This window comes from Pristis pectinata, chromosome 21 (genome assembly GCF_009764475.1).
Source record: "Pristis pectinata isolate sPriPec2 chromosome 21, sPriPec2.1.pri, whole genome shotgun sequence".
Taxonomy (NCBI): domain Eukaryota; kingdom Metazoa; phylum Chordata; class Chondrichthyes; order Rhinopristiformes; family Pristidae; genus Pristis; species Pristis pectinata.
In genome coordinates this window covers 3,461,756-3,487,324 of record NC_067425.1, presented here as the reverse complement: position 1 = coordinate 3,487,324, position 25,569 = coordinate 3,461,756, and the positions used below count along the sequence as shown (strand labels likewise).

At 40.0% G+C, this 25,569-nt stretch overlaps 1 protein-coding gene across 3 annotated transcripts in view; it reads right to left on the bottom strand.

Moving 5' to 3' along the window:
- bcas3 (BCAS3 microtubule associated cell migration factor) overlaps positions 1–25,569 on the bottom strand; it is a 760,056-nt gene that overhangs the window by 623,685 nt on the left and 110,802 nt on the right. For all 3 annotated transcript variants that reach the window (XR_007957928.1, XM_052035317.1, XM_052035318.1), the window contains exon 8: positions 3,491–3,592. Coding sequence is in view for 2 of the 3 variants with exons in the window: in XM_052035317.1 (XP_051891277.1) it covers positions 3,491–3,592 (102 nt within the window). In the remaining variant the exon portion in view is untranslated. The remainder of the gene's footprint in view (positions 1–3,490; positions 3,593–25,569) is intronic.

Below are 25,569 nucleotides of genomic sequence, written 5' to 3'. Positions count from 1 at the left end.
ATCTTGTACTTTTGAAAATGAATATTACCCAATCCCTCACCATTTAAAACACTCTGTTTTCCTGTTTTGGGCACCAAAGTGTATAATGTCACATTTTTCCACATTATATTGCATTTGTCATGATTTTGCCCACTCAATACTCCTGAATCCTCTGCACATCCTTCCTCCTCACATATGCACCAGATTTTGTATCATTAGTAAACTTGGAAATATGACATTCAGTCACAACCAAATCATTGATGTAGATCATGAATAACTGGATTCTAGTCATGATCCATGTACCCCACTAGTCAAAGCCTAACAACCTGAGAAAGATCCATTTGTTCCCAATTTTTACTTTCTATCCAATAATCACTGTTAGTACCTTAACCCAAACTCTGTGTTCTCTAATCTTGTTGGCCAACCAAATGCGCAGGACCATATCATAAGCCTTCTGAAACTCCAAACACACCACGTCTACCAGTTTCCACTTATCTAGTGTCACATCCTCAGAGAACTCCAGTAGATTAGTCAAACACGATTTCTTTTTCGTAAGTCCATTCTGACTCTGCTCAATCTTAATATTCTTTTCAAGGTGTTCTGTTATTACATTCTTGGTTGTAGATTTCAGCATTTTCCTTTCCACTGACAAAAAGCTAACAGATCAGAAGTTTTCTGTTTTCTCTCTTTCTCCTTTCATAAACTTGCTATACTCCAATCCACAGGTACCATTCCAAAATCTGTAACATTTTAACAGATGATAACCAGAGAGTTCACTATTTTTAAAACCAACCTTTTCTAAACACTGGGATGTAGATCACTGGATCCTTGGGATTGATTTGGTACCTTTTTTAAGTACTTAAGTTTCTTCAGCTCTTCATTCATGTTATACCCTTAGCCCTCTAGTAGTTTTAGGAGATTACATGCGTTGTCTTCTGTGAGTATATACACAAACTATAATTAAACTCCAGCACGCTTGGGACTTTGGTGGTGCTGGACAGATAGATTTTCCGGATTATTGAATGTTATCCAATTAATACTCCAACAAAATTTTAATTCCTTATGTTAGATGTTATGGAGTAGCATAAAAAAATTTCTAGCGAACCTGATAAGCTTAACGAGAATGCAGGAAACAAGACCTTGTTGAGTTTAAAGAGAGTGCAGAAACCAATGCCCCAGTTGGTTTAAAGGGAGTGCAAGAACGAGGGCCACAGTGGGTTTAAAGGGGGCACCGAAATTGGGGCTCACATATATTAATGAGAGCACATGAATTAGCACCCATGAACCAGATGCCAAATCATTGGAATTTCCAAACAATAGGATAGCAGGTTATCAGAGTTTTACTGCAGGTTATTGGAGTTTTACTGTAATTGTTTAATTCTTCCGTCACTTCCATATGGCTAATATAAATCCTCCCACCTCTGTCTGCAAGGGACCCACATTTTCTCTTGCTGGTCTTTTCCTTTTCACATACCTATAGAAGTTCTAACAGTCTGTTTTTAAGTTCCTTGCCAGTATATTCCATTTTATCTTTCTTTATCAAATTCTTGGTCCTCCTTTGGTGAATTCTAAAAGGCTTCTAATGCTCACACCTATTGCTATTTCTGGCAACATTATAAACTTCCTGGATTTAATACTATCATTAATTTCTCCTGTTAACCATGGATAGACAACTTGCCCTGATGAGTTTTTGTGCCTTAAAGGAATATATCTTATTCGCAAATTGGTAATTGGTTTATTATTGTCACATATGCCGAGATACAGTGAGATATAGTGAAAAACTTTGTTTGGCATAACATTCCAAAAGGTAAGTACAGCGAGGCAGTACAAAAGGAAAAGCAATACAGAATGCAGAATATAGTGTTACAGTTACTATAGTGTTACAGAGAAAGTATGGTGCAGGTAGATAAATAAGGTGCAAGGGCCATATTGAGGCAGATTGAGAGATCAAGAGTTCACTTTTATTGTACAAGAGATCCATTCAAGCGTCTTATAACTGTGTTATAATTATGCATTATGTGTTTAAATGCCAGTCATTCTCTGTCCACTGTCATACTTTTCAATTTATTTTCCCAGTCAACCACAGCTATCTCTCCCCTCATACTTCATAATTTCCTTTGTTTAGAATAAAGGCCCTAGTTTTACATTGAATAACATTACTTTCAAACTCAAAGACAAATATTATGGTCATTATTCTCTAAAGGCCCCTATACAACAAGATTATCCCTTAGTCCTTTCTCACTGCACAAAACAAGATCTAAAATAGCCTTTTCCCTGGTTGGTTCTTCAACATATTTATCCAGTAAACCCTATTGAATACAGACTATGAATTCATCGTGCAGTTTGTTCCTTGACTTGACTTGTCCATAATTTGACTTGTCCAGTCTATACGTGGAGTTAAGTCCCAAAAGGCCAACCTTTCGTAGCCCTCCTAATAATTTACTGTACCTGCATCTTAACTTTATACTTCAAATACTAGACCTCCAGATCCTTTTTGTCATTTTATTCAGCGTAAATAATAATTTACTTTTTATTCTTTCTTCCAAAGTGGATTATCTCTTATTTTCTCACTTTATGCTACATTTGCCAACTTCTTAACCACACACTCAAGCAATCCCTATCCACAGTACCGGCTAGCTCCTGCAAAAGGGAAGTGAAGAAAAAGTGAGAAAGGGAATCAAGGTTTCCTTGGTGAATTTGTCCATCAGACAAAACTGGAACTCAGACAAGATTGAGGGCCTTAAAGTGGTTAGCTTATCTTTGGTACCAATTTAGAATTAGGGATTCTCTTCTTTTATTCTGAATAGTAATACCCTCTTCTTTAATTCTGAATAGTAATACCCTTCTTTTATTCTGAATAAAAGAAGAATAAACCTCTTCTTTTATCCTGAATAGTAATACCCTCCTGTTTCCTATTATTGATTTTGGTTAGCATATTTGCATATGCAAAAACACTTAACATCTACTTCAGGTACAGACCCTTAATAGCTTTACCAGTCTGCGGTGCAAGTCAAGAACATATTGAGCACAAGTACACGTTGTAGATGTGTAGGAAGTCACTTTGTACCTATAAAATGTTGTTAGCAGCATTGAATTTCTAGGGCAAAGAAACCACCAGCAACTCAAAAATAAGAAAAGGTCAGTTTATACTGCACATGGTAAAGTTAAATCAGGCAGCTTAATATCAACCACAGGCGATACAGCAATGGAACCATGCTCTGATATAAATGGAAAGGCTCGCTGTGGGTCCCACAAAATATACTCTATTATTAACATTTTTAAAGATGTTATATTTAAAACTAAAAGGCCACAAGTAGAATAATAAAAACACTGAATAGTGGACGCATCATGGGTAAAAGCTGAAAATTTTCAGTTTTGTAATACAGTTATAATTCTTCTTGGGCAGTCCCTCAGGATCAAGGATGATCCTCGTACAATGAGGTGGTTCTTGAATGCCTTAAAAAAAAATTTCTTCCTCACACTTTACAGTGTGTATCTGATCCCTCCTTACCTTTTGTTACAATGTAGCTCATAGATGGGGGTTTTGAACTGGATAGACTTGACCATTTCACCAGTACGAAGAGAGTACAGATCCACACAGCAGTACGGTGGGCTGGTGACAGGAAAAAAACACAAACAATGTTACACACATGGTGAACTAATTCAAAATTATCCCAGGTTTATGATCAAGTTGATGTCACACTGTTAAAGTTTACAAAATGTTTATTTTTAAATCAAAAAGCAACCTAGCAATCTAAATAAAGAAAACAGAAGGAAGACGTCAGGCAATTCCAACAATTCCTGGTACTCATCTGATCTACTAGGCTAACCAAGAATCGTCATTACCTGATCAAAAGAATAAATTGATCTGGCGTGCCCTTTACAATTATAGCATGTAGCTAACCAAGTATTTTAATTTTGCATCAACTATCGCAGTGAGAAATGCCAATCTAAGAGCAAATCTGAGTAGTAAGTTTTTTTTACCCCACATACTTCACATTTGGTAGTAATCATATGAAGAGACAGAAGCAAAGGGCACTGATCAACCAATAAGAGTTGGAACAGTGTCGCTTGTGTTGAAAATCTACAATAAAAATTGAAAATACTCAGCATGTCAGGCAGTATATTTCAAGAGAGAATTAGAGTTACCATTTCAGGTCAATGATCAATGGCAGGCACGATAGTGTGGCAGGCACGGTAGTGTAGCAGTTAGCGTAACACTTTACAGCACCAGTGACCCGGGTTCAATTCCGGCCACTGTCTGTAAGGAGCTTGTACATTCTCCCCGTGTCTACGTGGGTTTCCTCCGGGTGCTCCGGTTTCCTCCCACATTCCAAAGACGTACAGGTTAGGAAGTTGTGGGCATGCTATGTTGGCACCAGAAGCATGGCGACACTTGCGGACTGCCCCCAGAACACTCTACGCAAAAGATGCATTTCACTGTGTGTTTCGATGTACATGTGACTAATAAAGAACGGTATCTGTACTGTATCTTTCACCATGACTTAGAAAAGTTAGAAACTAGTATGTTTTAAACTGCAGAGAGCTGGGAGGAGTGGAGAGGGTGAGGACCTAAAGATACTGAATAATCTAACTGGGGTGGTGTCAATTGAGAGCGAATGGTGAAGGCTTGCTAATCTACTAAATTGGTAATTGGTTTATTATTGTCATGTACTGAGATACAGTGAAAAAAATTTGTTAATTAACTTTGTAAAAACTAGATAAATGCAACTTATTTGCATTTGTGCATTGTCACCACCAAGCCAAACAGAAGACAGCATCAGTGGCTCAAGACTAACTTCCAGGTCCTTCTACTTAAATCTCAGAAAGCTCATAAATCTCTTGAAGGAAACTAGGCACCAAGAAGACTTGAGATCATTGTTAAGCAAAATACTTTAATACTTTCTGTGATCTAGCATACAGTCCGGAAATAATTTAGTTTGGTACTTAAATGATTAAATGTACATGGATGTAGAAACTACATAATTGCATATACCTACAAATAAATAAATCAACACAGTTTCCACTTGCAGAAGCTTGAGTTGTTCAAATGATTGATATGGCTATGGTTCACAATGGCTATGGCCATTACAGAAACGTGGTTGCAGGATGGAGATGATTGGGAATTAAATATCAAAGGGTATCAGATAATACGGAAAGATAGGCAGGAAGGTAAGGGATGTGGGGTAGCACCCTTAATTAAGGATGAGATCAGGGCAATAGTGAGAGACGATACAAGATCTAAGGAGCAGAATGTTGAGTCCATCTGGGTAAAGATTAGGAATAGTAAAAGGGAAAAAAGAAAATCACTGGTAGGAGTTGTCTATAGGCCACCGAATAATAACATTACAGTGGCACAAGCAATAAACCAAGAAATATCTGATGCATGTAAGAATGGAACGGCAGTTGTCATGGGGTACTTTAACTTGCACATAGATTGGGCAAATCAAGTTGGTCAAAGCAGTCTTGAGGAGGACTTCACAGAATGCATCTGTGATAGCTTTCTTGAACAGCATGTTAGTGAAACTACCAGGGAAAATGCTATCTTAGGTCTAGTCCTGTGCAAAGAGACAGGTAAAATTAACAATCTTGTAGTTAGGGATCCTCTTGGGAAGAGTGATCACAGTATGACTGAATTTCTCACACAAATGGAAGTTGCAATAGCTTGATCTAAAAAGTGTATTATGCCTAAACAAGGGAGACTACAACGGGATGAGGGGGTAGTTGGCTAGCATAGACTAGGAACACAGGCTATATGGTGGAACAGTTGAGGAGCAGTGGAAGACTTTCAAAGAGATTTTTCACAGTGCTCAACAAAAGTATATTCCAGTTAAAAGTAAGGACAGTAAGGGAGGGGAGAGCCAGAAATAAAAGAAGGCATCAAAGTAAAAGCTCATGCATACAAAGTCGCCAAGAATAGTGGGAAACTGTAAGATTGGGAAAACATTAAAAAGCAACAAAGAACCAGGAATAAGGAATAAGGAAAGGGAAGGTAGATGATGAAAGTAAACTAGCACAAAACATAAAAAGACAGTAGAAGTTTTTATAATTATAAGAAGCAGAAAAGGGTGGCTAAAGTGAACATAGGGCCCTTTTAAGATGAGAAGGAGGAATTAATATTGGGTAATGTGGAAATGGCTGAGGCTTTAAACATCTATTTTGTGTCGGTCTTCACGGTGGAGAACACATCTAACATGCCAAAGAGAGATGTTATGGATGCGATGGGGGAGTACCTCAACACATTCGCTGTTACTAAAGAGGTAGTGACGAGCAAACTAGGGGGCCTAAAGGTAGACAAGTCCCCTGGTCCTGATGGGATGCTGAAAGAAATGGCAGAAGTTATAGTAGACACATTTGTGATAATTTACCAAAATTCTCTGGACTCTGGGCAAGTCCCAGCGGATTGGAAGACAGTGAACGTCACGCCATTGTTTATAAAAGGGTGCAGGCAAAAGGTGGGTAACTATAGGCCACTTAGCTTAATGTCTGTAGTGGGGAAAATACTTGAAGCTACCATTAGGGAAGAAATAGCGAGACATCTGGATTGAGTGGTTCCATCAGACAGACACAGCATGGATTTAGGAAGGGCAGGTCCTGTTTGACAAACTTACTAGAGTTCTTTAAGGATAATATGAGCACAGTGGATAGGGTGGATGTTGTACACTTGGATTTCCAAAAGGTGTTCGCAAGGTGCCGCATAAAAGACTTATCCATAAGATAAGGATGCATGGAGTTGGGGGTAAGGTATTAGCATGAACAGAGGATTGGTTAACCAATTGAAGGCAGAGGGTTGGGATAAATAGGTGTCTCTCTGGTTGCCAATCAGTGGAGAGCGGGGTGCCGCAGGGGTCAGTCTGGGCCCGCAACTATTCACGATATACATTAATGATTTGGAAGAAGGGACTGAGTGTAGCATATCTAAGTTTGCCAATGACACTAAATTGAGTGAAAAAGCAAATTGTACAGAGGATGCGGAGAGATATAGATAGGTTAAGTGAGTGGGCAAGGGTCACACAGATGGAGTACAACATTGGTAAATATGAGGTCATCCACTTTGGAAGGAAAAATAAGAGATCAGATCATTGTTTAAATGATGAAAGATTGCAGCATGCTGTTGTGCAGAGGGATTTGGGAGTGCTTGTGCATGAATTGCAGAAGGTTGGTTTGCAGGTGCAACAGGCTATCAAGGCAGCAAATTAAATGTTGGCCTTCATTGCTAGAGGAATTAAATTTAAGAACAGGGAGGTTACGATGTAACTGTACAGGGTACTGGTGAGGCCGCACCTGGTCTCCTTGCCTGAGGAAAGTTATACTGGTTTTGGAGGCAGTGCAGAGGAGGTTCACCAGGTTGATTCCGGAGATGAGGGGGTTAGCCTATGAGGAGAGATTGAGTCACCTTGGACTATACTCGCTGGAATTCAGAAGAATCAGAGGGGATCTTATAGAAAAAAGTTATGAAAGGGATAGATAAGATAGAGGCAGGAAAGTTGTTTCCACTGGTAGGTGAGACTAGAACGGGGGGACGTAGCCTCAAAATTCGGTAGGGTAGATTTAGGATGGAGATGAGGAGGAACTGTTTTTCCCAGAGAATAGAGAATCTTTTGTGGAATCCTTTGTCCAGGGAAGCAGTAGAGGCTTTTTTCTTTCCAGCATTCGGGATAGCGGCGAGTGACTGCGCAGGCACGTGACGTCACTCGGAAGCACGCGGGCGATTTAAAAGTCAGAGGTTTACCTTCGGCTTTCTTTCCAGCAGTGAGAGAGCGGAGAGTGCCGGAAATTAACGAGGAGTGAGATTTTTTCTTCTTTCCAGTGTTCGGGATAGCGGCGAGTGACTGCACAGGTGCGTGACGTCACTCGGAAGCGCACGGGCAACTTAAAAAGAAGACTGCCATACCCAGTGGGCAGTGTTGGAGTGGGCAGCTGAGTGAGAGGGAGCAGAGTGGTTTGGGCTTTGGCTCAACAGGCTTTGGCGAGACCGGGTAAGAGGCGAGATTTATAGAGAGGAGGTAAGTTATTAGTTTATTTATTTATCTCAGTGGTATTTAGCAGTATGCATCTGGGGTTGGTCTTATGTTTGGAGTGTCAAATGTGGAGACCCTGGGAGACTACCAGCCTCCCCCGATAACTACATCTGCACAAAGTGCACCGAGATGCGGCTCCTCAAGGAATGTGTTGAGAGTCTGGAGCAGCAGCTCGATGACCTTCGGCTGATTAGGGAGAGCGAGCAGGAAATAGACAGGAGTTATAAAGAGTTTGTAGAGAGTACCTCTGTGGCGGTCCCCCTCAAAAATCGGTATCTTATTTTAGCTTCCGTTGGAGAGGATGATGTGACAAAGGAAGACCACGGCAACCGGGACCTTGGCACCATGCCTGGTACTGTCATCCAGCGGGGAAAGAGAAATGCAGTAGTTATTGGGGATTCTATAGTGAGGGGAACGGATAACAGATTCTGCAAAACCGACAATGAATCTTAGATGGTGTGTTGCCTCCCTGGTGCCAGGGTACAGGATGTCACAGACCGGGTCCAGAATGTTCTGAGGGGAGAGGGTGATCAGCCAGAAGCCTTGGTACATGTAGGTACCAATGACATAGGTAGAAAAAGAGAAGAGGTCCTGAAGGAGGAATACAAGGAGTTAGGAAGAAAATTGAGAAGTAGGACCTCAAGGGTGATAATTTCAGGATTACTACCTGTGCCACATGCCAATGGTAGTAAGAATAGAAAACTCTGGCAGATGAATGCGTGGCTGAGTGACCGGTGCAGGGGGCAGGGCTTCAGATTTCTGGATCATTGGGACCTTTTTTGGTGGAGGCATGACCTATTCACTAAGGATGGGTTACACCTAAACTCCAAAGGGTCCAATATCCTGGCGGGAATGTTTAATTTAGCTGTTGGGGAAGGTTTAAACTAATCTAGCAGGGGGATGGAAACCAGGATGTTAGGATACAAGATGTTAGGGTAAGGGAGGAGGTTTATAGAAACAAGTCCAAGACAGTGTGCAGTGAGGATGGTAAGAAGGACAGGCAGGTGAGAAGTCAGGATAATTTGCTGAACAATAGAAGTACAACAAATCAGGATGTTAGGATACAGGATGTTAGGATAGAGGATGAGGTATATAGAAACATGTCTAAGATAGTGTGTAGTGAGGATGGTAAGAAGGACAGGCAGGTGAAAAGTCAGGATAATTTGCTGAACAATAGAAGTACAACAAAACCAATAGCAGATACTGGCCTAAATGTACTATATTTAAATGCACATAGCATTAGGAATAAAGTGGATGACCTAGTGGCACAACTACAGGTTAATAAATACGACATTGTGGCAAGCACCGAGTCATGGCTTTATGACAGATGTGATTGGGAACTGAATGTCCAGGGGTACACAGTGTATAGGAAGGATAGGCGGGTAGGCAGAGGGGGAGCTGTGGCCATGATGGTTAGTAATGATATAAAATCAATAGAAAGGAAGGACATTGGGTCAGAAGAGGCGGAATCCTTATGGGTGGAGCTAAGAAATAACAAGGGTAAAAGGACAATAGTAGCAGTTATATATAGGCCCCCTAATAGCAGTCAGGAAGTGGACCATAAGTTGTAGTTTGAAATAGAAAAAGCGTGCCAGAGTGACAACATTAAGATAATTATGGGGGATTTTAACATGAAGGTGGACTGGGAAATCCAGCAAGGCAGTAGATCTCAGGAGAGTGAGTTTGTAGAATGTCTACAGGACGGCTTTTTGGAGCAACTTGTTGATGAGCCCACCAGGAGATCGGCTGTTTTGGATTGGGCGCTGTGTAATGAACCGGAAGTGATTAGGGAACTAAAGGTAAAGGAACCATTCAGAACTAGTGATCACAATATGATTGAGTTCCGTTTCAAATTTGAGAAGGAGAAGCTCATAACTGGTGTATCATACTTCAGTATAACAAAGGAAATTAAAGTGGTATGACAGAGGAGTTGGCCCAAATTGATTGGAAGAGTAAGCTAGCTAGAGGGACGGTGGAGCAGAAATGGAAGGAATTTCTACAAGAAATAAGGAAAATGCTGGATAGATATATTCCAAGAAAAAAGAAGGTTTTGAATGGAAAAAAGACACAAATGTGGATAACGAGAGAGGTGAAGGCTAATATAAGAACAAAAGGGAGGGCATACAAGGAAGCAAGAATTAGTGGGGAAACAGAAGACTGGGCAACTTTTAAAAACCTGCAGAAAGAAACTAAGAAGGTCATTAGGAAAGAAAAGATTAATTATGAAAGGAAGTTGGCAGATAACATTCGAAAGGATACTAAGAGTTTTTTTTTAATGTATAAGGAGTAAAAGAGAGACATGGGTTGATATAGGACCAATCGATAACGGTGAGGGAGAGATTATAATGGATGATAAAGAGATGGCAGAAGAACTAAGTGAGTATTTTGCATCGGTCTTCACTGTGGAGGACCTCAGCAATATACCGGATAGTCAGGGGTCTCAAGGAATGGAACTGAGTTCAGTTAAGATTACTAGAGAGAAGGTGCTAGGAAAACTAAATGGGCTAAAGACTGATGTCTCCCGGACCGGATGAGGTGCATCCCCGGGTTCTGAAGGAGGTGGCTTTAGATATAGCGGAGGCATTGGTGATAATTTTCCAGGAATCGATAAGACTCCAGCATGGTTCCGGAGGACTGGAGGGTCACAAATGTTGTTCCGCTGTATAAGAAAGGTGGGAGGCAGCAATAAAGGAAATTACAGACCTATTAGTCTGACGTCAGTGGTGGGAAAGTTATTGGAATCGATCCTCAAGAATGAGGTTATGGAATACCTAGAGGTGCAAGGCAAGATAGGTCCTAGCCAACATGGTTTTGTGAAGGGAAGATCCTCCCTGACCATCCTATTGGAGTTTTTTGAAAAAAAATCCCAGGTAGGATGGATAAGGGAGAGGCGGTAGAAGATGTGTATTTAGACTTTCAAAAGGCCTTCGACAAGGTGCCGCACAAGAGGCTGATTAATAAGATGAGAGGTCATGGAATTACAGGTAGGATAACAGAATGGGTGGAGCATTGGCTGGTTGGCAGGAAGCAAAGGGTGGGAATAAAAGGATCTTGTTCTGGTTGGCTACTGGTTACTAGTGGTGTTCCGCAGGGGTCGGTGTTGGGGCCGCTTCTTTTTACTTTGTACATTAACGATTTGGATGATGGAGTAAGTGGTTTTGTGGCTAAGTTTGCAGATGACACCAAGATAGGTGGAGGAGTAGAGAGTATTGAGGAGACAGGAAGGTTGCAGAGAGACCTAGATAGTTTAGGAGAATTGGCAAGGAAATGGCAGATGAGATTCAATGTTGAGAAATGTGCCGTTGTACACTTTGGAAACAGAAATAAATGGGCGGATTATTATCTAGGAGGGAAAATTCAAAGCACAGAAGTACAAAGGGACTTGGGGGTACTCATGCAGGATACCCTAAAGGTTAACCACCAGGTCAGATCAGTGGTAAAGAAAGCGAATGCTATGTTGGCATTCATTTTGAGAGGTATAGTGTATAAAAGTAAGGAAGTGTTGATGAGGCTCTACAGGGCACTAGTGAGGCCTCATTTGGAATACTGTGTGCAGTTTTGGGCCCCATATCTTAGGAAAGATGTGCTGATGTTGGAGAGGGTTCAGAGGAGATTTACGAGGATGATTCCAGGAATGAAAGGGCTTACGTATGATTAGTGTTTGTCGGCTCTTGGACTGTACTCACTGGAGTACAGAAGAATGAGAAGGGACCTCATAGAGACATTTAAAATGTTGAAAGGACTGGACAGAGTAGATGTGGTCAAGCTGTTTCCCTTGGTGGGTGAGTCCAGGACCAGAGGGCACAATCTTAGAATTAAAGGGTACAGGTTTAAAACAGAGATGAGGAGAAATTTCTTTAGCCAGAGGGTGGTGAATTTGTGGAATTCCTTGCCACGTACAGCAGTGGAGGCCAGATCATTGGAGGCGTTTAAGGAAGAGATAGATAGATAGATATCTAAATAGTCAGGGTATCAAGGGATATGGGATAAGGTCAGAAATTGGGGTTAGAATAGTGTGTTTCCCCACCCCCCCCCACCCCCCAATTTCTCATTTCTTTTTCTTTTTTCCCTTTTCTTTGGAGCAGACTCGATAGGCCGAATAGCCTATGGCCTACTTCTGCTCTCTTGTCTTGTGATCTTATTAAGTATATTTAAGACACAGTTAGATAGATTTTTGCAATAGTAGGGGGTTGTGGGGAAAGGGCAGGTAGATGGAGCTGGGTCCACGGTCAGATCAGCCATTATTGAATGGCAGGACAGGCTCAGCAGGCCAGGTGGCCTACTCCTGCATCTATTTCTTATGATCTAATAAATTCAGTAACATTTTCCACAGTACAGGACTCCTGACAGCAGTTATTTAAGCACAAAAATAATGTTCCAAATTCTCAATCATCTCAAACATGCTTCAGGGAACAAAACATTCCCCTTGAATATCGCCAGTATTGAATTTAAGATGTGGACAAGTTTCTTGATATTTATTCAATATTTTATTGAGAAAATGTATCTTCCCTTTGTTGCAACTAGTGGGGAAGCTGGGAGATAATACACAAGCTAATAACAGATGCTCAAAGGATAATACATGGGGTTTGAAATTTGCTGTAGAATTCTGAGATGAAGTAATGAAGAGGAAAATGAAATAATGGCAATACTCAAAACATTTTAAAACGTTATTTAAAAAAGGCTCACAATCAACTGTGTCAATTTCAAGAAAAGTTACATGTAAATTTTTAGAAAATTAGTCAGAAGACGAGAACAGAAAGAAACAAAGCAAGTTACATCTTACCTCACTACACAAAATTCTGATTATGGTCAAAGTCACTTGAAACAGACTGAAATGTCCATGCTGATCACAAATGTGCAAATAATTAAAGTTGAAAAATAGGAAGTATCAATGCGATTTAAACTAGGAAATTTAAACCAGACCAAAGTAATGTTTGGGTTCTGGCAAGAAATAGATCAGTAAGCAGCAAATAATCCACTATTTCTACTCTACTTTGAGTGAAAAAATGCTTCCTGATTTCGGCTACAAAAGATCTAGCTCACAAATTATCAGTCCCTTGTTCTTGATTCTCAACAGTGGATATAGGTTCCTGTACCTACCTTCTACCTACTATCTTAGATTGATCAGATTAGCCTTTAGCCTTCAATATCTGAACCATATTTTTAAGAAGTTTGTGGGAAAGAAAATCATGCCATTCCCTGAGTTTAAGGAGTAGATAAGAATTCAGAATTGTTGAATTTCAAATCAATCTCTTCCAACAGACCTCAGGGCATTTCTATTTACATGAAAGTTTCACAAGCACATATCAGCAGCAGAATGATATACAGAGTGATGTGGTAGAACATTCCTGAATTTATATATGATGGAGAGCAACAGGGCACAAAATCCATTTATTAATGAAATTTAAAGGTTTACGTGATAGCAGTGGAGTGAAGGTTTGACTTTCTCGCACCTCAGTTCCTGATTCATGCAGTAAGGGAAGGGCAGAAGCCAGCTTCTATGCTCACTGAGGGCAAAACTGAAGACAGTATTATACTGTTATAGCAAATGTAGATGCCAAAGACCACACCACCAGTTTCTCTTTTAGCCTCACCAGTCAAAGTAAGAGTTTAATAATGAATAAAAATATAAATAACTTTTCCATGTGTTTTATCTATAGCAGTAATAAAAAGAAATTAGCACCACCAGCAAATTCAGAATCATCTGGAATTACTGACCAACTTCTGGATCACTTCATGAGAATATCATGGTACTGTATGGTATCAAACTGTGAGACCCAAGTTCAGTTACACCATGATGTACCACAGTCATTTCAACTGAAACCACAGACCAATATGCACTCATTTGTGTCCTGATTCGACACCCTTTCTGGATCCTAATTCAGTCACTTTAAAAAACAGCATCCATTATATTGCCTTAAAGAGTAAAATACATATAGTAAAGTGCCTTAAAATTGTAAAAGTCAAATTCTTTATTTATCCACTGTTAATTAAGCATCATAGTATTACCCAAATCCTGCCAATTTAACAATTATAACATATTCCAAAGCAGCTACAATCTGATTTATATCATAGATCTAATGTACATTTTATCCGTAACATGCACTTGTGAAATAGTACTCTTACAAACAGCAAGATTTTTTATGTCCTGACGTGCATGTCACTGTAAATTCATGTCACCGTAAATTCATGTCACCATCAGAAGATGCCATTTTGTATCATTAGCCCCTTGACACCAATTTTAATTAATCTTCATAACTAATAATCTATATAAACTATTTGATAGATGGCATTAGTAAGGATAGAACCATAGAACACTACAGCACAGAAAAACAGGCCATTCGACCCTCCTAGTCTGTGCTGATACGTTATTCCGCTAGTCCCACTTACCTGCACCCAGTCCATAACCCTCCAGACCTCTCCCGTCCATGTATCTATCCAATTTATTCTTAATACTCAAGAATGAGCCCGCATTTACTACATCAGATGGCAGCCCGTTCCACACTCCCACCACTCGCTGAGTGAAGAAGTTCCCCCTAATGTTCCCCCTAAACCTTTCCCTTTTCACCCTAAAGCTACGTCCTCTCGTACTTATCTCTGCTAATCTAGGTGGAAAGAGCCTACTCGCATTAACTCTGTCTATGCCCCTCATAATTTTGTAAACCTCTATCAAATCTCCCCTCATTCTTCTACGCTCCAAAGAATAAAGTCCTAACCTGCTCAATCTTTCCCTGTAACTCAACTCCTGAAGACCCAGCAACATTCTAGTAAATCTCCTCTGCACTCTTTCAATCTTACTGATCTCCTTCCTATAGTTAGGTGACCAGAACTGCACACAATACTCCAAACTTGGCCTCACCAATGACTTATACAACCTCACCATAACATCCTAACTCCTATACTCAATACTTTGATTTATGAATGCCAGGATGCCAGAAGCCTTTTTTACAACCCTGTCTACCTGTGACGCCACTTTCAGGGAATTATGTATCTGAACTCCCAGAACCCTTTGTTCCTCCACACTCCTCAGTGCCCTAAAATTTACTGTGTATGTCCTACCTTGATTCGTCCTTCCAAAATGCAACACCTCACACTTGTCTGCATTAAATTCCATCTGCCATTTTCTGGCCCATTCTTCCAGTTGGTTCAGATCCCTCTGCAAGCTTTGAAAGCCTTCCTCGCTGTCCACTACGCCTCCAATCTTAGTGTCATCAACAAACTTGCTGATCCAATTTACCACATTATCATCTAGATCATTGATATAGATAACAAACAACAATGGCCCCAGCACAGATCCCTGAGGCACACCACTAGTCACAGACCTCCAGTCTGAGAAACAATCATCCACTACCACTCTCTGTCTTCTCCCACACAGCCAGTTTCGAATCCAGTTTACAACCTTTCCATGGATACCTAGTGTCTGAACCTTCTGAACTAACCTCCCATGTGGGACCTTGTCAAAGGCCTTAATAAAGTCCATGTAGACAACATCCACAGCCATTCCTTCATCTACTTTCTTGGCAACCTCCTCAAAAAACTCTACAAGATTTGTTAAACATGATCTACCACGCACAAAACCATGCTGACTATCCTTAATCAGCCCTTGGCTGTCCAAATACTTGTATATCCGATCTCTCAGAACACCTTCTAATAATTTACCTACTATTGATGTCAGGCTCACCGGCCTGTAATTACCTGGTTTACTTTTAGATCCTGTTTTAAACAACGGAACTACATGAACTACCCTCCAGTCCTCCGGCATGACACCCATGGCTAAGGACATTTTAAATATATCTGCCAGGGCCCCTGCAATTTCTACACTAGTCTCTCTCAAGGTCTGAGGAAATATCTTGTCAGGCCCGGAGGACTTATCTACCTTCATTCGTTGTAAAGCAGCAAGCACCTCCTCCTCTTTAATCTCTATATTTTCCATGACCCTACTGCTTGTTTCCCTTCCTTCCATATCCTTTATGCCCGTTTTCTGAGTAAATACTGATGAAGAAAAACTGTTTAAGATCTCCCCCATCTCCTGAGGCTCCACACATAGACGACCACTCTGATCTCCTAGGGGACCAATTTTGTCCCTTACTATCCTTTTACTCTTCATATACTTGTAGAAACCCTTTGGGTTTACCTTCACATTATCTGCCAAAGCAGCCTCATGTCTTCTTTTTGCATTCCTGATTTCCTTTTTTAGTATTTTCTTACATTTTCTATACTCTTCAAGTACCTCATTTGTTCCTAGTTGCCTATACCTGCTATACACCTCTCTCTTCTTCTTAACCAGAGTACCAATATCTTTTGAAAACCAAGGTTCCCTATGCTTGTTAACTTTGCTTTTAATCCTGGCAGGAACATGCAAACTCTGCACCCTCAAAATTTCGCCCTTGAAGGCCTTCCACTTACTGAACACATCCTTGCCAGAAAACAACTTATCCCAATCCACTTTTCCTAGATCCTTTCTCATTTCCACAAAACTGGCCTTCCTCCAATTTAGAACCTCAACTTGAGGACCAGACCTATCCTTATCCATAATTAACTTGAAACTAATGACATTATGGTCACTGGACCCAAAATGCTCACCTACACATACTTCTGTCACCTGACCTGTCTGGTTCCCTAACAGAAGATCAAGTAATGCATTCTCTCTCGTTGGTACCTCTATATATTGATTTAGAAAACTTTCCTGAACACATTTGGCAAATTCTAAGCCATCCAGCCCTTTTACAGTGTGGGAGTCCCAGTCAATATGTGGAAAGTTAAAATCCCCCACTATGACTACTTTCTGTTTCTTACATCGGTCTGTTATCTCACTACAGATTTGTTCCTCCAATTCTCTTGGACTATTGGGTGGTCTATAATACAACCCTATTAGTGTAGCCACACCCTTCCTGTTCCTCAGCTCCACCCATATGGCCTCTGTTGACGAGCCCTCCGGGCTGTCCTGTCTCCGCACAACTGTGATATTTTCCCTGACCAGTAATGCCACTCCTCCCCTTTTCATCCCTCCCCCTCTATCACATCTGAAACAATGGAATCCCAGAACATTAAGCTGCCAGTCCTGTCCCTCCTGCAACCAGGTCTCACTAATAGCAATAATGTCGTAATCCGACATGCCAATCCACGCCCTAAGCTCATCTGCCTTACCTACAATACTCCTTGCATTGAAATAGATGCACCTTAAAACATTTCTATCACATACAAACCTTTGATTTCTGTCTATACCTGCAGTCCTCGCATGACCATTTTCCTCCTCCACCTATCTGCTCTAACACTCCGGTTCCCCTCCCCCTGCAAATCTAGTTTAAACCCCCCCGGAGCAGCACTAGCAAACCTACCCGCAAGTATGTTTAGTCCCCCTCCAGTTCAGGTGCAAACCGTCCCGTCGGAACAGGTCCCACCTTCCCTGGAACAAGGCCCAATTGTCTAGGAACATGAAGCCCTCCTTCCTGCACCATCTCCTTAGCCACATATTTAGCTGCATGATCCTCCTATTTCTAGCCTCACTAGCACGTAGCACAGGTAGCAATCCTGAGATTGCAACCTTGGAGGTCCTGTCCTTCAACTTTGCACCTAATTCTCTAAACTCTCTTTGCAGGACCTCCTCCTCCTTCCTATCCACGTCATTGGTCCCAACATGGACCATGACATCTGGCTGCTCACCCTCCCTCCTAAGAATATCAAGAACTATTGTACAAATATTATGCAAATCAAAGGGATCAGACAAAGAGCTACACACATATATGGATCATACAGGGGGTTAAGCATGTGCATCACTTTAGACACTACTTTGGGCAACATTAGTGGAGTGAGAAACAAGGTTAACATTTCAGGTCAATTTCCTTTCATCAAAATTCTGTTTCTCTCACGACAGATCCTGCCTGATCTGTTGAGAATTCTCTGTGGCTTTTATGATAAATTTTCAGCATTTGCAGTGCAGTAAAAAACTGTTAGTCCAACACACTGAGGACTTCAGTGATGCTGGACAAGTAGGTTTTTCAAACTGGAGCAAGAAACAAACTGCTGGAGGAACCATTCCACGAATCTCTGGGCATTGAACTTAACTCAGGTTCAAGTGACTGTGATAGAATGTGAGAGAAATACTTCTTTAGATCCAAATTACTTGAACCCTCCTCCAGAGATTTTTTTCCCCCCCCCACTGGCTTACAAGGTTTGTTCCAAATGATAGAATAAGTATGCCAAATCCAAGATGATAGTTTATCAACACAGCTATAGGAGTAGTCATTGTATTTTGCACCATTCTAGACTGTTTCCTTACCCTCCACCCAACAAGTTCGCTTTAGAGCAGTACAAGCAGCTCATATTAAGAGTAAAGCACTATGATGACCTACAGTATATAAAAGCTATTCTTATTTGAATGACAGCTGATTAAAGGATCCTAATGTAATCAACAATTTTGTGAAGAATTAAAGGAGTTTTATCTGGACATAAGAACAATTAGAAATGGCTTGGATAATCACAGTTTCAAATTTCTACTTTGCACCAAACTGAATCAGTAGGTCAGTGAAGGGGCAAAAATAGATATTAAAAAAAATAGTTTCAGATTTTAATGGTTCTTAATAGGGGTAATTTCAACCTTACCTGCTTGGAAGAAACTAACTAAATTAGGTCAGCCTAACATTTTATACCCAGCTTGATTTTTCTTTCTACTGAAGTCAAAATAAAACTGGATCAGGTTGATCCAATCATGTCTGTTTCAGGTCCAAATTACTCCTAATTCTCTCTGAAACACTACTGTGGTAGATCTGTAATAATGAGGAAACAGAGAAACTGGCATTCTATTTCCCAAGGGCTTTGAGATCCCTGCAACTGAAGTGCCATCCTCACACCTAGGACAGAATTTCTGTTTCTACCTCCAGAAACACAAATAAAAACTTAACTAGTTTGAGACAGATGACAAGACTGGACTTAATGACTTACAATAAGCAAAGTCTATAGAAATCTAACATTAGGTCATTTAAAAGAAGATGCAGATTCCTCAGAAATAAACAGGTAATAAATAATCAATAATTTCCCATTTCAGAAATAGGCTCATATACACTCGTCGTAGGAGAAGGTAAACCAGCTTCTTAAGTTTGCACTACAGATTCTCAACTGAGTCACCAGGCCAGTCAAAAAGATGGCCCATTAAATTTCAGTACTCCCATCTAAAAAAGTAACATGGCACAGAATAATGAGGATAATGCTGCTCGAAATTCCATCAAATACTGATAAGGTCACTGAGGACAAACAGAGATGCTGGATAACAGGATTTACTTCTCCTAAATTTCACACTCAGTTCACTGATAATTTTACTAAGGGGATTTGGGACTGCTGGAAGTTTCTCCTCAGCCAAACAAGTTGTCCTTCATGATGTCTACTTCCCTCACAATCACTAAAGGCATGAAAAGGAAACTCTTATTTTAAAAATACCTATAAAAGGAAGTGCCACCTTGACTTTGCAATGAAATTTCCCTAATTAGAAGCCAAGAAGAGAAATTTTATCCTAAGAATCCTTTCTTATATTGCTACACTGTCCCTTGATGAGCCACTCATTGTCTTTGGCTGGAACTGTTCGAATTGTGTATTCTTAAATTTTCATAAAAATATAAATGAATATTCGCAATTTCAGCTGTTTTTAACTCAATCATTGTACAATAATTTAGACTTAACCGGATGCAGGACTGAGCATAGAACTACATGTTAATTTTTCAACAAGTCAGCAGCAGTTATTCAGATGTTACATTTGGCAAAGAATTCCACTGGTGGATAAACCATTGCAATTTACCAGGTTTTAAATATGGTTTGAGTTCCTCAATTAGCCACAGCTCCGGGTAGAAGATTTCAAAAGCAGAATTATTCAGTGTTGGGAAGCAACAAATACAAAGCCATTACCCTGATGGGTAGGCCACAAGAAAAGTCTTGACAATAAAGGAATGTTTTGCATTTTAGCCCATCAGTGACTAAACTGCTCATTGCTGAGTGGCAACATCATCTTCCTTGGTTATTTTAACTGACATTTCAATTCTCCACACTTCACAACAGACATTTCAGAGCCAAGCTTGAATTAGGAACATGTTTTATGCCACGCATTTTTCTAGAGGGTTGAAATGCCAGCATGCATCCGACTTTCCAATCGCAACTATAATTGTAACAACCGTTCCATCATGAGCTTCATATCTTTGAACATTTTGGATTACAGCTCTGAGGCATTAGCTGTTACAACATTTGGATAAAATACTTCCTGTCATCTATCTTTACATTCAAGATAGCAGCAGGCACTAGCATGTCCAAAGTATCGATAAGTATTTCTATCATTAAGTCACATTAATAAGAGCAACTATATACAGAAAGCTGCTATTTGCTATTCAATATCTTGGGTTAGGAGGTTCTTAGGAGGTTAAGGAGGTTCGGCTTGTCACCAAACACGCTGACAAGTTACTACAGATGTACTGTTGGAAGTATCCTGTCTGGTTGCATCGTCTGGTACGGCAATTCAAACGCGCAGGAATGTAAGAAGCTGCAGAAAGTAATGGACTCGGCCCAACACATCACTGGCATGGCCATCCAGGCCATGCCATCTTTTCACAGCTACCATTGGGCAAAGCCTTAAGTCCCACACCACCAGGTTCAAGAACAGCTACTTTCCTTCAACCATTTGGTTCTTGAACCAATTGGTGCAGCCCCAATCACTACAATTTAGCAACACCATGACTACTTTACACTAAAATGGATCGTGTGTTCTTTTTGTTATAATTGTGTTTTCTTGTATAAATTGTGTATCATTTATGTTTAATTTATGTTTTTCTTGTGAATGCTGCTTATATGATGCTGTGTGCCTGTGATGCTGTTGCAACTAAGTTTTTCATTGCACCTGTGCATGCATGGACTTGTGCATATGACAATAAACTTGGCTTTAACTTTGACCTTGATATTTTTGCCTGTTGAAAAGCATCTTCCACTTTTCCAAGACTCATTTTAAAGTGAATATGTCACAAAATGTAAAATTTGAAAAGGATCACATAATTGCTATTTAGAACTGAAATCCTGAAGCATTTAAACCGATTTACTTTCGATGTAGGTTTTGAGGCAATAAAAAAGAGAATTTGACAGTTTCCATTAGTTCAAGCTGCTATGTGAAAGAGGGAAACAGCCAGTTTGGAAGAGTTAAAGAACAGAAGAGATAAAGACTTTAACCTCGTCTTGGAGGTAAGGAAAGAATGAAGATACACTTATGCAGTGGGTCCTGCCAATTTTAATGGCAGGACCTGGTTACCATTTATTATCTCAGTTCCTGGCCAACTTCTGACAGATGGAGAGGATGGCTGGCTTTTAATGCAAGGCTGCAGTTAGGGTTCAGGGAGATAAGAAGAAGGGATTAGAAGGGTCAAAGGCAGTGGTTGTGGGTGGAGACTGGAAGCCAGAGGCACATTGTTTCAAGGGAATATCAGGCAGCAGAAGGAGCAATCGGGATAGAGAGCAGAGGGCCAAAGTCCAATATCAGAAGTGAGGGGTAAGCAGGTAAATAGGACCCAGCTTCTACAGGGTAAACCACTTAGCTACATCACTTCAGCTGCAGAATTTAATTTAAAAAGCTGGTTAATTTTGTGACATGCAAAATTTATTTGATTATGCAAAAGTAGGTAGGGACTAAAGTAGGGACATGTTCGGCACAACTTTGTGGGCCGAAGGGCCTGTATGTGCTGTAGGTTTTCTATGTTCCTATGCAACTTGAGGGTTTCCAGCACTCTTTTTTCAGATTTCCAACATCTGCAGTTTTTTTTTTCTGATTTAAATAGCCAACCTGCCTGCAAACATGTTGGCTGCCCATCCCCACTTAAAATGGCAGGTTGGAGGCAGGTTTCAGACTTTTAAAATTTGACCCAAACTCACCCAGTTAACATTATCCTCAGAGTGAACAAAGCAAAGAATGAAATAAATAGTGAGAGAGGAAGGAAGGTACAAATTCTGATACTTGATACAGTTTATAATCAGTGTATTTCAGTGATGCCAGACTGATTAAAAATGTTGCACAAACCTGTATAAAGACATTGCACAAACCATATTAAAATACTGCACAAGTAAGTGTGCAAATCACTACAATTGGGTTCACTATCAGCCAGATTAAACAATCTCTTGAAGAGCAGGGCTCAAAAAATTGCTTCTGGTCTGTGAGAAATTAAAATCCTATTTACAGGAAGTGCTTTGTTGATTAAAAAAAGTCTATATTAAAAAAAACAAAATGGCTCACATGCTGTTCGTTCAGATTGGGCTGCTGTACTCACTGATATGTTCCCACATCTAAACAGTTGTCATTATGGCAGAGGGTAAAGAACCACGACAGTGTAAATGTTTTTGTAGCATTGTACAGTCACAGCAGGAGATTCTGAAAACCTTTGATGCTGTTTTCCTGGTTCTATCACTTGAAGCTCTTTTTAAGCCTTGAACTGTCAACATTTCTTTGCAGTTGGATTCTTAATGGCTAAAAAAAGTGATCAAGTTTAACAATGTTCCTGCTCCATGCTGCATCCAAACACCAAAGGTAAAGGGCTTAAGTGAGGTGACTCAGCTCAAATACTTCCTTAACTCAAATATCATATTTTTACCCTGGACATTTCCATTCATTTGAAAAACAAATCAGCAATTCTAAACTTTAAAACACTATCTCACATAACCTATACTTGATAGGAAATGTTTGAACTATGCTATGATGAAAAAGCTGAATCATTTAGAAGCCAAATTGACTCTTAAGGTCATGTCTCTCTGATTAATCATAGTTATTACAGCAAAGGACAAAGAGAAAATCGTACAGATGAAAACAATTAATCTATTTTTGTAGGCAACAAGTAAGGTGGGTGGTAGCTGAGAAGTTTTATAAAAAAAAACCTGTCACAATATTCCACATTTCTGCCCGGCCTCAACAAACGCTCACCACATGAGAGGTTTTCCAAGGCCTGAAGGGCTACTTTGATTCAAGAGCACTGCAGGCATTAGCAGAAGCGTAATTAGGGTAAAAAGTTCAACCGCAGCTCCACGTCTAAAGCTGTGCCAGAAATTAACTTCCCCTCATTCACTGTAGTGTACTGTATTGAACTGAACTGAACCTTCCCTTACAGCCCATATTAAAAACACATTTTGGCTTTTATGGGGCTGCTTCCTATTCAAATTAATTATTGTGCCACTTTCTGGATGTAATTTCTAGGAATTGAACCACTACAAGCCCATCTTTATCTTCCATGGCATAGACAAGTAGCAATGAAAATGTATTGTGGACTCTAATACCTCAGATATAAATCACTATAAACTTCAACTGGTAGAAGTCAACTAAAACAAAGGGAGTGAAAGTAATGCAGTAAGAACTGTGGTATTAAAGAATGACTGAGTCAGACTTCTATTTTCTGTTGCAGATTTGGCTTTAGCTCCACTATGCTGGCTTTTGATTTTTTTTTAAAACAAAAAAGATATTCAACCCTTTGACTCCAGATGCCTTCTGCACCATTCCTCTCTTGAGACTAAGTGGTTCTTCAGTCATTTGGGGATCTTGTTCTACCAATCCAGGAAGTTGCCTTATGAAGGAATTTGTGAAATATACAGCTAAGAGCTGCTAGAGAGGGCCGAGAAACAAAATAATAACCTGGCACAAACTGCAAAACTATTGTATTTAAAAATGAAACAGACAATGCCACTTTTGCATAATCAAATAAAACGGATAACATGACCAATGCTATACTTAGTTGCCAACTATGACATCAGCAACTTAAGTTCTCTCAACCAAATGCTCTAATCTATAACTGATGTAAGAAGGTTTTGACACGTTTGTTGACAATATGGGTAATTTTAGGCATTAACTCAAGCAACTGAAGATGTTTAACTCCCAACAAGCTGAAAAACAGAATTATTTTATTTCCATACAGTCAGCTGACAGCAAACCATCACCATTCACCAACAGCCAATCAGAATTATGGAGGCAAGAGACTGGAAAAGGGGAAAATGCAACAGTTATTTACGTAAGTACCAATGAGGACAGTGGAGGTTTAATGCCACAATTCTCCCACAGGTTCTCATACTTTTCAACTTTGGGTTATACCATTTGTTTCTGCCTATTCTACTCCAGTGAGAATGAGGTACACAGATGCCCTTCTCAGTTACAATTACCCTCATCAATAACATCAACAACATCAAGCACATGTGCTTTCTACTCCAAGTTTTTGCTTCTTGGAATTTAATAACTTATATCAAAATGGTGAATAAAATGGTGAAATGGTGGTGGAGAAGAGTGAAGAGAAATGCATACTTTAAAAGTCTGCTTTTGAGCTAATGACCATAGCTCTTCCTATAACTTGATTACAAATGTATGAATGGTTCTAGGTGTCAAGAGAAGATTTTCCAGCAAAAAAATCTGGTGTAACTTCTGTGAGCAGCCTTCAAATACTGATAACTTGTACCATTCTTCTCCTGAGATACAACAATTTGCATTTGTCTAGCACCTTTAAAGTGCTCCACAGGAGTGGCGCAGCCAGCAGAGTTGCCACCACACAGCACCAAAGCCCCGGGTCCAATCCTCATCTCTGGTGCTGCCTGTGTGGACTTTGAACATTCTTCCTCTGTGTGGGTTTCCCACACAGTCACTTCTCACATCATGAAGACATGCAAGTTGCTGGGATTATTGGCCACTGTAAATTTACTCTGGTGTATGGGTGAGTGGCGGAATCACTGGGAAGCTGATTGGAATACGAGAAGAATAAGTTAAAGAGAAAATTAGTGGGGATGAGACTGCTCTGTGAGCCCACATATACTCAATGGGCTGAAATTATCTCCTTCTGTGTCGTAAGGAAATATGGAAATAAGCAGCTTAACTACTGTGTTGAGTGTCATGCATTGCTTCTCTAAAACTCAATGTTCTGCTGCTATCAAACAGAAATTAAATAAGAGAAAAAAAGGTAAGTTCTGAGGTTCAATTGATGACCCATGATCTCCTGGAACAATATCTATTGCCAACCAAGAACTTGTTCCACTGAACACAATACTTGTATCTCAGGGATATCCAAAATGCACCCTTTGGACTTCAACTGAACCCCAAGCCCTAGAAACCTGTTGATGTTTAAGCAACTTAATTTGCTCCTTTGTTTAGTTTCTGTGGGACTGGAGATTTGTGAAAGGCATTTTAGTGCTGTAGCCCCATTTGAAGACCTTTTAGTATCAGGAACTTGAGATGTACACAATTTAAGCAGCATAGATTTATATTTTATGTGTGGCCCCAAGGCTCAATATGAAACATACACCGTAAAATTACAAAACACTTGGCTATCACAGTTCTGACACCGAAAGTAGATTACCTGAAATTTTATTTACTGACCCATATTTTTGTCTCATAAATAAATTAAAATAAATAGGTATTAATCTTGCAATAATGGAGTGAGCAGGATTGGATTAAACATTAAATGCAACAAAACATCACTGAAGACAGTGACAGAGATTTACAAGCTTCCGAATGAAGTGGTCATTTAAACCCAAAATAAGTGAGTTGAAGATCAAAGGAAATGTAACAGGGGTACAAAATTAAAATTTA